The sequence below is a fragment of the Quercus lobata genome, chromosome 2 (assembly GCF_001633185.2).
Source record: "Quercus lobata isolate SW786 chromosome 2, ValleyOak3.0 Primary Assembly, whole genome shotgun sequence".
Lineage (NCBI taxonomy): Eukaryota > Viridiplantae > Streptophyta > Magnoliopsida > Fagales > Fagaceae > Quercus > Quercus lobata.
In genome coordinates, this window is record NC_044905.1 from 18,273,755 (window position 1) to 18,288,597 (window position 14,843).

General features: G+C 33.9%; 1 protein-coding gene across 1 annotated transcript; it reads left to right on the top strand.

Annotated features, from left to right (window-relative positions):
* The first annotated feature begins 3,589 nt into the window (after nucleotides 1-3,589).
* Nucleotides 3,590-10,690, top strand: LOC115974806 (aspartyl protease family protein At5g10770-like). Its single transcript, XM_031095329.1, has 3 exons — nucleotides 3,590-3,889; nucleotides 8,358-8,795; nucleotides 9,659-10,690. Exons 1-3 carry the CDS (start codon nucleotides 3,709-3,711, stop codon nucleotides 10,483-10,485), a joined length of 1,446 nt encoding a protein of 481 aa, XP_030951189.1. The 5' UTR covers nucleotides 3,590-3,708; the 3' UTR covers nucleotides 10,486-10,690.
* Nucleotides 10,691-14,843: the final 4,153 nt, after the last annotated feature.

Consider the following 14,843-nt stretch of genomic DNA (forward strand, 5'->3'; position numbering starts at 1 on the left):
AACCTAGTTTTCCACAATCTAGGTAGTTTGGGTTTCCCCAGAGGCTTGAGTCCGTGGACTATGCAATCCTTGGTTCTGTCCCCAAAACCTAAGTTTTTCCACATCCAAGTAGTTGGTTTCTCTAGAGGCTTGAGTCTGTGGACTATGCAATGCCTTGGTCTCGTCCAAAAACCTAGTTTCCAACATCCAGGTAGTTTGGCTTCCCCCAGAGGCTTGAAGTCCGGGACTATGCAATGCCTTGGTTCTGTCCAAAACCTAGTTTTCCACATCCAAGTAGTTGGTTTCTCTAGAGGCTTGAGTCTGTGGACTATGCAATGCCTTGGTTCTGTCCAAAACCTAGTTTTCCACATCCAGGTAGTTGGTTCCCCAGAGGCTTGAGTCCGTGGACTATGCAATGCCTTGGTTCTGTCCAAAACCTAGTTTCCCCATCCAGGTAGTTGGTTTCCCCATGAGGCTTGAGTCCGAGGACTATGCAATGTCTTGGTTCTGTCCAAAACCTAGTTTTCCACATCCAGGTAGTTGGTTTCCCCAGAGGCTTGAGTCCGTGGATTATGCAATGCCTTGGTTCTGTCCAAAACCTAGTTTTCCCCATCCAGGTAGTTGGTTTCCCCAGAGGCTTGAGTCCGAGGACTATGCAATGCCTTGGTTCTGTCCAAAACCTAGTTTTCCACATCCAGGTAGTTGGTTTCCCCAGAGGCTTGAGTCCGTGCACTATGCAATGCCTTGGTTCTGTCCAAAACCTAGTTTTCTCTTTGTGTGGGATCTTGGCTTTAGGGGAGTTAGCTCCTCAGCCAAGCCCCTAGAGTTTATCCATACGGTTAACGTTACCAAGTGCCTAGTTTGCTCTTTACGGGGGACCTTGGCTTTAAGGGAGTTAGCTCCTCAACCAAGCCCCTAGTCAAGAAACGTAGTCCCTAACAGAGCTTTATACTGGAACTCTATAACCAACGGTTAGATATAACGAAGAAACTCTATCGACCCACTTCCTATACCAACACACAAGCCTTTCCCACAGACGGCGCCAATTGTAAGGACGCGATTCGTAGCAGACCGTAACAGTGTCTGGTTCGCACGTGAAAAGGCCCCTAACAATATCATTTGTAGAGCGTGGGTTTGGAAGGTTAGGCCTTGATCGACAGGCGGTGGGTTTTTCGCGGTGTTCGTACAAGTTTAAGTTTTCCTTCACCCTTGGAGTCTTTCTCCTGGAGGTGGGCTGGGAGGCTCTGGTTTTTGGCCATTTTTCCCAACCCCTTTCTTTAGGTTACTTGTTTTTCCTTTTTATATTCGCCTGCGTTCATTGTCCTTCGTCCACGTATAGGGTCAACCCTTCCAAAATTGATACTTGTCCCATCAGCCCATATTCAAAGTCGTTGGGAGTGGTTGTAAAAGCCAAAGAATGCGGCTCTGTCAGGTTCAGAGCATTGAATGGCAGTAAGGGCAGCTTTCCCTGGATATTTTAGATCTTTCGTCCTGGTTTCGGTCCTATACCGTTTTTACCCTTCTTTCAGGGGGGGACTTTGGGGTCTGCCGAGGACTGAGCCGTCCTCGGCGATATCCACAGGCTATTTTGTCGAGCTTGGGCCATAGCCCTCCTCGGTTTGGGCCTTTGGATTTTCCCCGGGTTGATGGGCCTGGCCCATAAATCATTTGGGCCCCACATATATATATATATTTGAACTAAAATCTGGAAAAAAAAATAAATAAATAACAGAGCATGCGGCAAGCCCACAGATTCTCCAAAAAAAAAAACAACGGATGGCAAGCCTAACAGATGGTAGCAAACTCAGTAACCCACGGATTCTCAAAAAAAAAAAAAAAAAAAAAAAAAAAAAAAAAACCCTAACCTAATATACTGAAATCAGATTAGGCCTCAAACACTTCACAGAAGCAAATCACATAACAACCACGGACGACAACAACCAATGAAATGGACGGAGGAGATTGCCCACCAGATTGGGCCTCAAACTCGATCTCCCATTCAAACGGACGGAAGCTACATCTTGACGTCCTACCCGACCGGTCTTCCTCGCCTTGCCACTGTGCCCAACGACGCCGCCCATCAACCTTAGGCCTCCTTACTCCCTCAACCTCAAGGTATTTCATCTGTCTCAGTCTCTCTCTTTTCATCTCTCTCTCTCTCTCTCTCTCTCTCTCTCTCTCTCTCTGTGAGTAATATTTACCCTATTTTTGGCTTTATGCCTTTATCCAATGTTGGTGTTGGTGTAACTCAGTAACTGTGTAAGGTGTTGGTGTTGGTGAGATTATTAATTGTCTTTTAGTGTTGGTGTTGGTGTTGGTGTCTGTTGGTGAAATACAATAAATTGGCGTTACCTGATTGGTTCTAGTCTTGTGATTGGGGGCCATGGGACATTGGGCTTTTTCTGTTGAATTGGAGGGTAGATAGGGGCATGGGGCCGGGGTAGTGCAAGTGTGTTGTGTGCTAGTGCAAGTGTGCAACTAATAATTAATAAATATGGTTGTGTGCTATGTGCTAGTTGATTAGTTCAACTAATGGTCATAAAATATGTAATAAATCACTCTTTTTTAGACTTGGACTTAAGCTATACAGCCTATATATTTTTGTGCTGCAAAATTTATTGACTTTTCTTCTTCTTCTTTTTGTTAAGTAATAGTGTGATATTCCAAGTAGAGAAGTATCAAACAACCATAATAATTAGTTGAATTAATTAATTTTGTTTGTTTGGGATATTAATTAACCAATAATTAATTGGAGAAAGCAACTAATAAATAATAATTAATAATTTAATTAATCAATACTTTATATAAGACAAACAAATTAAATTATGTTAGGTTAAACAACAATTAATAATTAATAAAACAACAATATAACAAATTATAGTTTATAAAAGATAAACAAATTAATAAAACAACTAAACAACAATACATTTGAGAAAAATTTCTAGAACCGCTACTGGAAAAAATTATGCTTCTTAAGGAACAGCTTGGGAAAAATTTTTAGAGTTGCCACTGGGATCTCGTCCGGAAACAGATAGGATACTATTGTGGTCATGTCCAGGTAGGGAAGTCACACTAATCATCCTCGTCTACCCATTTTTCATTTACAAAAAAAAAAAAAAAAAAAAAAAAAAAAAAAAAAAAAAACCATCAAATCTCTCTCTCTCACAAGTCACAAACACACACCATGTCTCATTTCCAACTTTATTGTACTCACAATTCTCCCCCCCTCTCTCTCTCTCTCTGCGATTTCATTAATAGTCGCTTTAAAGTATCAGAAGTGAAAACATTTTTTTTTTTTTTTAAATCATGCGACCAAATTAAACTCAGTTAAACCCAATGACTTAACCGAATTCATGTCACTTGGTTGAGTTTACTACTTGGGCGTTTGGATTTGTTCTTTGGAACTATGGTTTACTAACGCATTTGAATTTGTTCTTCAGAGTCAGGCTTTACTACTTAGACGTTTGGATTGGTTCTATCAAAGCCAAAGTTCGTTATCTAATAAGCATTTGTAATTCCCACTTGTCTAAGAAAACATGTTATAAAGTAATAATTACAATAACAAGACAAGAAAAAGAAAAAGAAAAAGGAAATCCAGTATCAGTTAAAGAGCCAAATAGTTAGATGAACTAATCAAACCTAGCAGTAGCAGAATGTGAACCCATTGATTAGGCCAACCACAATAGATAGGACTGAAGGAGTACATGGTTTTGAGCTAAAAGCAAATCCATGGCCATGGCCATCTCCTCCTTCCTCAGGTGTATCCTCTATATCTATAGTTTCTTTGCTTTTCTATGCCTTTATGCCCAAGAAGTTAGAGAGACTACAGAAATCCACCACCTTCATCATACTCATATTGTTCAACTCAGCTCTCTAATGCCATCAACTACTTGCAGTGCTTCTACCAAAGGTTAATTTATCTCTCTCTCTCTCTCTAGAATAAATTCAGTTCTCATGATTGTTTCATAATTGTATCATCATCATTATCATCACTGTCATTATTCTTGTCTTCCCTTTACAATTATTTTCATTATCATTAATCCTCATAAAAAAGGTAAAAAGCAAATACAAGAAAAAAAAAAATATCGCTTTTATTGTTTCAGCACCCCTGTAAATCTATAAATGTATGCAATTCATCTTTTTTTTTTTTCTTTTATTTACTGAAAAAGATAGAATTGATATATTAAAAGAGTCTGGTTAAGCTTTCTAGTTTTGAAAACATTTTTTCAAGAATTGAAAAAACTGTCATTACTTTTTCAACTCTCGAAAAAAAAATTTTTAAAAATGAAAATTAATGTGTACCCCAAGAGCACACATCAGTAAAATCCATATTAAAAATGGGCAAAAGTACAAAAATATAAGAATGGGATCTAAGCAACACCAGGCCTATCCTGAGCCACACCAGGCCTGTCGGCCTAGGCTACAGGACAAGAAACAGGCTAAACACTGCCACAAACAGAAGACATGACTAAAGAAACGAATAAAAAATTAAAAGAAGCTGCGGCAGACCAAAAAAATGACTAAAGCAAAGAGTAAAAAATTGAAAAAGCTGCCTTAGACCAAATCATGTCCTCTTGTTGGCCATCAACGTTTGATACTCATGCAGGAGAGACCTTTTTGAAAAACCTACCCATATAAGAGCATAAACAAAAGAATGTTACCAAATAATGCAATTAATCTATGGAAATAACAGTTTTTACAAAAACAAATTTTCACAACTCTTAACATGGTAAAACAACTTCACAGGTTGTAAAAAGCTGTTGTGAAAAATGTTTTGTCATATCATTACTGAAAACAATGGCCTAACTAAGAATTGATTTAAGTGGATAAGATTGAAACGCGAAAAAAGAATATCCAGAAAAAATAAGAAATTCATTATAAGCATTTTATATAAGATTAGAAGTGCACAATTATGAAAAAGAACGATTTGAAATTATTATGTAGAATAAATCAATTCCATAATATCAGATATTGTAAAAACATATCTAATATATCTTCCATCAAAAGTTTCATGCTGTCTTTCTAATTATATAATGAAACCTCTGTTAGATTTTTTCTTTTCTTTCACCTTTTTAACCTTTCATATCTTTCATCTGTTATTCTTTTTACATATATATTAAAACCTTTGTCTTTTTCATGTGTAATAAGATATAAACAGAATCTGTTTTACTTAAATTGTCTAATTAGTAATTATTATAGGAAAAGGTTTAAATGAATTTTTTTTTTCTTCTTATGCAATGATTAGAGAAACAGCTGTCAGATAATAAAAGTTTTATGTGATGTTGTCTTATCAGTTTTGCATGCAATTTGTCCATATATGATATTCGCAGCATTGTGTATTCCATCCACTTGCTCAATAATTGACACAATCTTGATGTATCAGGTTGGTTTTTAGTGGGATGATGGATTGGGTTTGGTTATGATTTTTACTTTTTTTTTTTCAAAGTTGGGTTGAGTTGGAAATTATTTTATTCAAGTAAACAATTGTGCCATGCTATTAATGATTATAATTCTTTTCTCAAATTTATTAGTTTGGTTTATTTTGGATTTTGAGACTGTTAAAATTTATTACTTTAATTTAGTTTATATTCTGAGTATTAATTTGATAAAATTGGAATATTAAGCTCAATTTTATAAATTGTAATCATTTATTCGATAATGAGTTTAAATAGTTGAATGAAAACTCAATTTTTTTGACATGATAAAATGACCTAATGCCGACAACCCAACCAAACTCAAGTTGACTCTACGAGTAACCCTATAGGCTAGGTTGGATTAGTTTAAAATTATGATGGATTAAGTTAGGTTGAAAATTTCAATCTAAAAATGTGAGGATAGATTGAAAATACATCAAATCCAACTCATACAAACCCCCTAAATATAAGATATATCGGAGGATATGTTAATTTTTTTAACCTAACAAAAATGAGCCCCATGAATTTTATATTTTAAACTTTAAAATAACACTAACCTCACAAAAGTTTGGACATGAGTAGAAATTGCTTTTGTCCATAGGGTTGTTTGGGTTATGCCGTTGTGATGGCATGGTCCATCATTAATAAGGGGGTACATATATAATTAACAATTCATCCACGTCCCATTGATGATGGATGCCCCCTGTCAATGACATTTCATAATTAAGAAAAAAAATTTCTAAGTAGAAGACGTCAAGTTAGGTCATTTTCCCTACTCATTTTTAATTAATTAATCTAAAAAAAGAGTGGGAGGAAAGTTTCTTTTTATTTACTACATTACAATTCAAAAGACCGTTCAAGTACATTTTTAGTCAAATGATGCAATTTGTTTAAATAATTTAATGAATTATGTGATTTAATAGTTAATACACATGATCGAACGGTCTTATTAATTGTTCTGTAATGAATTGTAAAAGATTCATCTTACCTAATTAAGAGGAAAAATCTATCCTAAAAGATATCAAAAAAAAGTAAAATAGGTTTATTTTATTTTATTTTTTATTATTCACAATGGGAAGCTCAAGTTCTCCTAATTAGGTACATCTTTGATAATGTCATTCAACCATAAACCTCTAACAAATTGTAAATTAGGTTTTTTCTTTTAAAAAATGCGTAACTATTTTGTCGATTTGTCATTGGTACATCTTTGAGCAACATAGATGCTACTAGTGAGGACCTACTACATAGCCTTCCACTTGGAATGTGCGTCGTGGTCAACGATTATGGGCCACCTTGTTGCCTTATTGCTTTAATTAAACCATTTTAAGACATATTATATGCTACCCATATAAATTGTACATTTTACCCATTTGTATATCTGAAGATGACACTTTACTTTCTTATTTTTAGAATACTAAATATTTTAACACACACACGGAGAGATAGGAGAAGGTCTTAAAGAAACTGACAGTGATATATATCCAATATAACTTAACTCTGAAGGTGACACTTTATCCTTAAGGTAAGCCTCAATAATGTCTATTATATGTTAGTGTCAAACATTATTATGCAACCAACAATCATAAACATGATTGATCATAGGTAGAATGTCATATTTTTTAAAATCATTAGACAGATGAAGTGCTCATTTTCTAAGCCATAAGTGTCACATGAAATTTTCGTTGAAAATACTAAACAATGCTATTAAGCTATAAATTTTCCCTTTAAAAGTATGAATTTTCATGTTGTTAAAAAATATTGGAGTTAATCATATTTCATTGTCTTTATCTTATATTATAGGCTAAAATGCAAAACTGGCCCTCTAAGTTTCACCAAAATCCATTTTTGTCCGCTAACTTTACATTCGGTCTATTCAGTCCTATAAGTTTGAAAAATGTTCAATCAAATCCTTTCGTTTGATTCTGTCAACTGCACCATTAGTTTCATATATTTTTTATTTAATTTTTTTGTTAATATCTCCATTTAAACAAATCCATAAGAAATCCTAATCTATCTCAGTTCTCATCTTCTCCTCTCTCTTCTCTTTCTATAATCTCTCACTCTTTCTCTCTAGGCCAGACCTAAGGAGCTCCTTTGCAAGCTTCGTTCAAGGCCGACCACCAAGGTCAATCGCTCTCCACTCCTCACCGGTCACTGTCAATTGTTGTTGCTTGGCGGTGCTCATCTTTCCCTTAGCTTGTTTCGACTAGGCCAATCTCCTTCTCTCTGCATTTTCACTTTTCACGTCAAATCCTCATTGGAGTTTCAACCCATAGTTGGGCTGTTGTGTTTGGTTGTTTGTTTTGGTTAGTTTCAGAGTTTTTTTGATTTGGTGAACAACCCGATTAAGCTCTCTCTCCGATTTGCCTTGGGTATCTTGATTCTTTCTCTCCAATCTAATCTGGGTCTCCTTGGATTCTATCTCTCTCTGGTCTGATTTGATCTAATGTCTATTTCCGATTTTGTTTGTAAACCACAAAAAAGAAAACTCAAAAACATTTTTTCGTGCTTTCATTGTTGAATAAATAATCATTGTTTGTGGGTAGCGAATTTGTAAATTGTATGTACGCGGTTCTAATGGTTGATGTTGATCATCTTATTCAAGTTGTTGTGCTTTGTTCTGAATTTGTGTATTGAAATTTTGTATTTGGATGCCATTTTTGTTTGTGATCAATGTAAAGAAATTTGTTGTTGTTTGGGTGCAGGGTTTGTTATGTGTTCTGGGACTTTAAAAAAATTAAATTAGCGTTTTACATTTTTTAATATAAAAATCTTGGGGAAAAAAAAAACTTAACAGTAGAGCATTAACAGAAGCTAGTGAAACGCCTGAATTGAATACTTTTGAAACTTAGATGACTGAATTGACCAAAAGCAAAATTAGAGGACTAAAATGAATTTTGGCCTATATTATATATTCATATATATGCAGTCCGAATTCCACTTGATGATCTGTTTTAAGTTCAGGTCCTAAAAGGAAGGCATCCTTAACAGTGATACACAAGTATGGTCCATGCTTTCAAAGCATCGAAGACCAAGTACAGGTTCTCAGTCACACTGAAATCCTTCTTCAAGACCAATCAAGAGTGAACTCAATCCACTCTAAGCTCTCCAACTACTCCAATGGCAACAAGTTAAGGGAATCTAAGGCCTCCACCCTTCGTGTTAAATCTAGTCTCATCCTTGGCACTGGTATCTACATTGTCACCGTTGGCCTTGGCACTCCCAGAAGAGATCTAAAACTCGCATTTGACACTGGTAGCGACCTTACTTGGACACAGTGTAAACCATGCACAGGACAATGCTATAAGCAAGTAGACCCAATCTTTGACTCATCCAAATCAACGTCATACACCAACATTACATGTCCTACACCCTTGTGCTCTCAACTCAGTTCTGCCACAGGTAAACCATATAAATACAATCTCACTCACCAAAATAGAGAAGGGTATTGCTACTATTACTGCCTACTTAATTAGTTTTACTTATTACAATAGATCTCACGTAAATGTATTTTTTATGTAGATGAAACATGGTAGTGAAGGAATGATTAATTTAGACATTTTTCAAAATTTGGGATTAATTTGATTTTGACCTAAATTTGATGGGATTTTGTTTTTCTTATTCCACAGCATTTAATGTAATTTTTTTTTACTCAGAGGTTAGAAAAATAATATTATTAACTAACTAGATAGTACTTCTCTAGTGAAATTAGTAGTATTCCAAGTATTTTAGAAAGAAAAAAAAATTGGAGAAGTTCTAGCCCAATTATTGAATATATATATATATATATATATATATATGAGTTAGGTTCAAGTTACACCTAGTGTAACTCTAAATAATGTTACACTACTCAATATTTCTTAATTGGATGTGAATTTTGATAAATCTACCGTTAGATTACATTATTTTCATATATTCTCCATGCTTGCAAAATTTTAAGGTGATCAAAGATTAATAGTTATGTCATCAATCAACTGTTTAAATTTAAGTTTTTGTAATTTAAAATAATGCATAAAAGATGAGTTTATGGATCAAATGGTAAATTACATTCGATTGGTATGAAAATTGGTATGCATGTTAAGAACATATAAAACATGTAATTCAATAGTTGGATTTTCAAAATATAAATCCAATAATAAGTTATTAAGTGATGTAATATTGTTTAGAGTTATACAAGATATAACTTGAACCCAACCCGGTATATATTATTCAAAGATTAGGAATAGTGGTAGAATAATGTCAACCTTTTTTTTTTCACAACGCAGGAATGTCACAACAGTGCTCTACCTCTAAGAAGTGCATATACCTTACAGAATATGGTGACGGTTCGTTTACAACTGGATATTTCAGCAAAGAAAGGCTAACCATAACATCAGACGTGATGGAAAACTTCATATTCGGTTGTGGCCTAGACAATGAAGGCCTCTTCAATGGCTTTGCTGGGTTGCTAAGTCTTGGTCGCGCCCAAGTTTCCCTAGTGAAACAAACAGCTCAAAAGTATGGCCAATTCTTCTCATATTGTCTACCTTCCACGACTAGCTCAACAGGACACCTTACTTTCGGAAAAGGCAATGGAGTTTCCAATACCATAAAGTTCACACCTATGTTAAAGCCTTCTCAAGGGCCATCATTCTATGGCCTTAACTTGATTGGAATAAGTGTGGGTGGGCGTAAATTATCAATTCCCACATCAGTTTTTTCGACTGTGGGTTCTATTATTGACTCAGGGACGGTCATAACACGTTTGCCTCCTACCGCATACAATGCATTGCGAACAACATTTCGAAAACTGATGCGTAATTATCCGATGACAAGCCCAATTTCGCTACTCGATACATGTTATGACCTTAGCAAGAGCAAGTCTGTTTCGATTCCACACATAAGCTTTTTGTTCGGTGGTGATGTGAGCGTAGATTTGGACAAAGTGGGAATATTTTACATGTTGAGCCCAACGCAAGCTTGTTTAGCCTTTGCTGGAAATAGTGATCCAAGCAACATTGCCATTTTTGGGAATGTACAACAAAAAGGGTTAGAGGTGTTGTATGATGTTGCTAGAGGGAGGATTGGGTTTCGCCCGGGTGGTTGTAGCTAATCTAGTCAAATATATCAAATATATATACTTATTATATAAGCTCAACCTGAGATCTTGCCATGTGTGATATTTGGAGCTTTCCATTCTTGACATGTGGCAGATTCCTCAATAAAATCAAGCTGATATAGATTAATAATGCCACATGGCAACTCACAATTTGTACACATCATTGATATTTGACATCAATAAATTTTATTGCCTATTAGGTACCATGTGTCAAGACTTTCATTACAGTTTACATTTTTTTTTCCTTACATTACTCCTCAAATAATAATTAGTTAAAAAATGCAAAGTTAATTTACCTCGAGAATGAATGTCAAATTATATTCTAACAAATTATTGATTTAAAATGTATTGAGAAACAATTATTTTGAGTTTTTTTTTTTTTTGGTTGGGTGTGAATGAATGCCGAGTATCAAAAATTTTATTATGTTTTCTCATTCTTGAATTAAACTTTTTTTTTTTTTTTTTTTTTTCATGTTTTGACCTCCCCAAACCTAAAGCTTGGCTCATTTGTGTGTCACTAATCACTGAAAAGTCATTCATACATATGCTTGTATGCAAGAGAGAACTTTAAGAGAGTGTGAAGAATGAAATTGAGCAGTGTGTGTTTGCAAAAGAGTTGGTTGCAGATGACTTGACTGACTTATGGGTCAATGGATGTCCATGTCCTACACAAACGCAAATGGCGGAGCCATGCGGACTTGTGAAGCCTCCGGGGCCCATCCTTCCCCACAAGTTTGAAAAAACACAGAGGTAGCTCGTTCTTTTGTAAAAATCGTGTTTAGCATTCCTCCCCCAATCATATACTATTGCCCGTTTGGTAAGGTAATTTGAAAGCAGTTTTGTGTGATTTAAATGATCAAATACTTGGGCCTTATTTTGGAATCGTGTGTTTGGTAAGAGAACTCTCAGCAGAATATTTAGATAACCGTTCTCGCCTTAAAGGATTTAAAACATGTGTTTTTAAAAAAAAAAACACTTTTAAGAGATGTTTTCAGAACTCTAAAAACAGTTTTTAATGGCATTTTTGTAAAAATTTTAATAAATGTGCACTCCACATTGGGTCACAAAAAATAACTTTTGACAAGTCAAATTAATATTACCCCCTCTACGCAAATTATTATTAGTGGGTAATGCTACAGACATAAAAATTTTCCTAATATTTTTCATAACAATTAAATTAGTAAGTATTTAATGTTTCTCATGTGGACTAAACTAATCATTGATATAATTTTTTTTACCATCCAATAATAAAATTTTGACAGTTATAAAATTTGTTGTGAATATTTTGTACTTCTAAACTTATTGGAGCAAATTATATACTCACAATATGAAATTGGCCAAAGTTTTTAATAGTTTTCATATGGCCTTATAATTTACATTACTTTTTTACTTACCAATAATAATTTAATGTCTTGACAGCTCTGAAATTTTTTTTGTGGGGAAAATTATATGCTCACAATATGAAGATTGGCCAACCCTTACATATTTCTTTCTTTGTTTATTTTTTCATTTTGGTAAAAAAAAATAGAAACTTAATTTCTTATTCCAAATCATTAGATTAGTTAGGACAAGATTCTGACTACCTTGAATTTATAATTTACATAATGCAAATGAAATGCCATAATATTTTTAGAAGATTATTGCGTTCAAGGCTTCAAGGTTGAGAGTTGAGACTTGAGAAGAATCATTAGGTAAGACATACTCGAAAAGGTGAATTTTTATTTTTATTTTTAGTGTTTCGTAAGTTTCAACAAAAAATTGATTCTTCAATATAATATGTATTATGTGATTTAAACTTTTAATGCATTGAGGTTAGCTTAAGGTTGCTATGTGTGATGAAAAGTGACAAACACTACTGGAGTTCACAAGTTAGTGGCTTTGATATCATGTTAAAAACATAAATAGGGACACATTATGATAACCCTTGATTTGCCTTGCCTTGCCGTGAGAAGAGTCATCTATGGGAAGCAAAGAAAAACTAAAGTGGAGCCAGTAATTAATATGGGAGGTTTTTAAATTCTAATTTCCTTCCAGACTTGCATGACCATATAAAACTGTTGCTGCTGTGACAAAAGTTGATAGGGATGAGATCTTAAAAGCATGGGCTAAACAACAAGAATAATGTGATGCTATTGAGGCAGAGGTCGCTGCATTCACTTGGGCGTTAAAGTTAGCTTCTTAGGTAGAGGTTGCTGCATTCATGATTGAAAGTGACTTGAAACTTTGTATAGATGCATTAAATGGGGGATTTTTCAGAAAATAACCACAAAACCCAAACTATTTCATTAGTTAGGAAACGTTTGAAACTAATTTGGAATATAACAACTCGAGTTCAGAGGGGACGATTTCCTGGGTTTTTTATTTTATTATTGCGAGAAATCGAGTTGAAAGAACTCGACTTCTAAGCCTGGAAATCGAGTTCAATGGACTCGGTTTCCAGGCTTTGAAACCGAGTCCCTTGCACTCGGTTTCCAGGCTTAGAAGTCGAGTCCATTGGACTCGATTTCTACTCTTTGAAGCCGAGTTCAACAAACTCGTTTTTCAGGCTTAGGAACCGAGTCCTTTGAACTCGATTTCCTTTTATAAAACTGCCACCATCAGTTCCATCAAAACAGCAGCAACAGCAGCACTCCCATCCAACAGCAGCACTCCCATCCCACAGCAGCAACATCACGTGGGCATCACAGTTCCCCCACAGCAGCTTCAGTCCCCAGCCCTCCACATGTCTGTGGGTCCCAGCTGGACCTGTCCCTCTTGCCGTGGGAATAAGTTCTCTGTAATAGTGTTTCATAAGTTCTCTGTAATAAGTTCTCTGTAATAGTATTCAGCTCTCTCTTGAACACTCTCTATATTCAGCTCTTCAACTCAGTCTCTATATTCAACTCACTCACAGAACACTCATCACACAACATTCTCAGGTAATATTTTTACAATATTGTGATTATTTGCTAGATCTTTTTTAAAGAAAAATTTAGAACATATTAGGAAAAGTTTTGTTTTTCTTATTTGTTAGTGTAAATATTGTGATCAATTTATTTGTTAGTATATTGTGATTATTTGCTAGGTTTTTTTTAAAGAAAAATTTAGAACATATTAGGAAATGTTTTGTTTTTCTTATTTGTTAGTGTAAATAGTGTGATTAATTTATTTGTTAGTATATTGTGATTATTTGCTATTTTTTTTTTTTTAATTAATGTTATGACACATTTATATAAGATCATGAATCTACTTAAGAAAAAATATCTATAATGAGTAGTAATTTAATGATTAATTGTTGGGAATATTTAGTAAATAATTGTGATTAAATTACAACATATTGGGGAATTTTTTTTTGTTAGTGTAAATATTTTGATTAAATTACAACATATTGGGGAAATTTTATTTTTATTTTTTTGTTAGTGTGAATATTGTGATTAAATTATTTGCTAAGTTTTTTTTTTAAGAAAGTTAATATTGTGATTATTGGGAATATTTAGTACCAAATATTGTGATTATTATGTGAAAATTTGAGTACTCTAGATATGCAATTTTTTCCTTTTTATTTTTATTTTTTCATTTAAGAGAATATATAAAACTTTTTTGGCTAAAGGTTCGAAGCTCAAAATCTTATAAATCCAATTATTTTTTATTTTTTTTAAGGAAGTTGCAACAGTAAAATTGTAACATGAAATGGTCATGACCATGACCATGAATGAATGTGTACAGATGGTGCAGCACGAGCATGTATAGTTTGTGAAAAATTTACAAATATTTGGTGTTGTTACCATTTGTAACATTCCAAGTTAGGAAAAAAGGAACAGACTTTAAAAATAGAAAGAGAGCAAACGCTGTCCATTTCCATAGCCCTTTAGGATTTTAGGGGATTAGATATTGGCAAAAAGAATGGAGTCATTAGGGATTTTTTTAGAAAATAACTACAAATATTGTGATTATTGGGAATATTTAGTACCAAATATTGTGATTATTATGTTATTACAACATATGGGAATATTTGTTTTGTTTGTTAGTGTAAATATTGTGATAATATGCTAAGTTAAAAAAAAAATTAATATTGTGATTAATTATTGGGAATATTTAGTACTAAATATTGTGATCAATTGTTAGGAATATTTAGTACTTTTAGGTCTTTCTCATGGATATGAAATAGATTATGAGTTTGATACCTAAGATAGTAGTCTTTTTACCATAAATTATTTCAAGATATATTTGTTTAAGATTTGTAACAGAGATTTCAATGGATAACTAGTTGGTATATAATATTTTTGTTCATCATAACTTATTTGAATGAGTTTTGAAAGTCATGCCCCTAGAATGATTTAGAATTTTTAAAGAATATGAAATTGGTAATGACT

What these genes read in the sequence shown, in the direction of transcription:
- LOC115974806 (XM_031095329.1), top strand. Translation starts at nt 3,709, where the DNA reads ATGGCCATGGCCATCTCCTCCTTCCTCAGGTGTATCCTCTATATCTAT. An exon ending in TTGCAGTGCTTCTACCAAAG is followed by an intron (nt 3,890 to 8,357) that starts GTTAATTTATCT and finishes TTTTAAGTTCAG; the next exon opens with GTCCTAAAAGGAAGGCATCC. An exon ending in TCAACTCAGTTCTGCCACAG is followed by an intron (nt 8,796 to 9,658) that starts GTAAACCATATA and finishes TTCACAACGCAG; the next exon opens with GAATGTCACAACAGTGCTCT.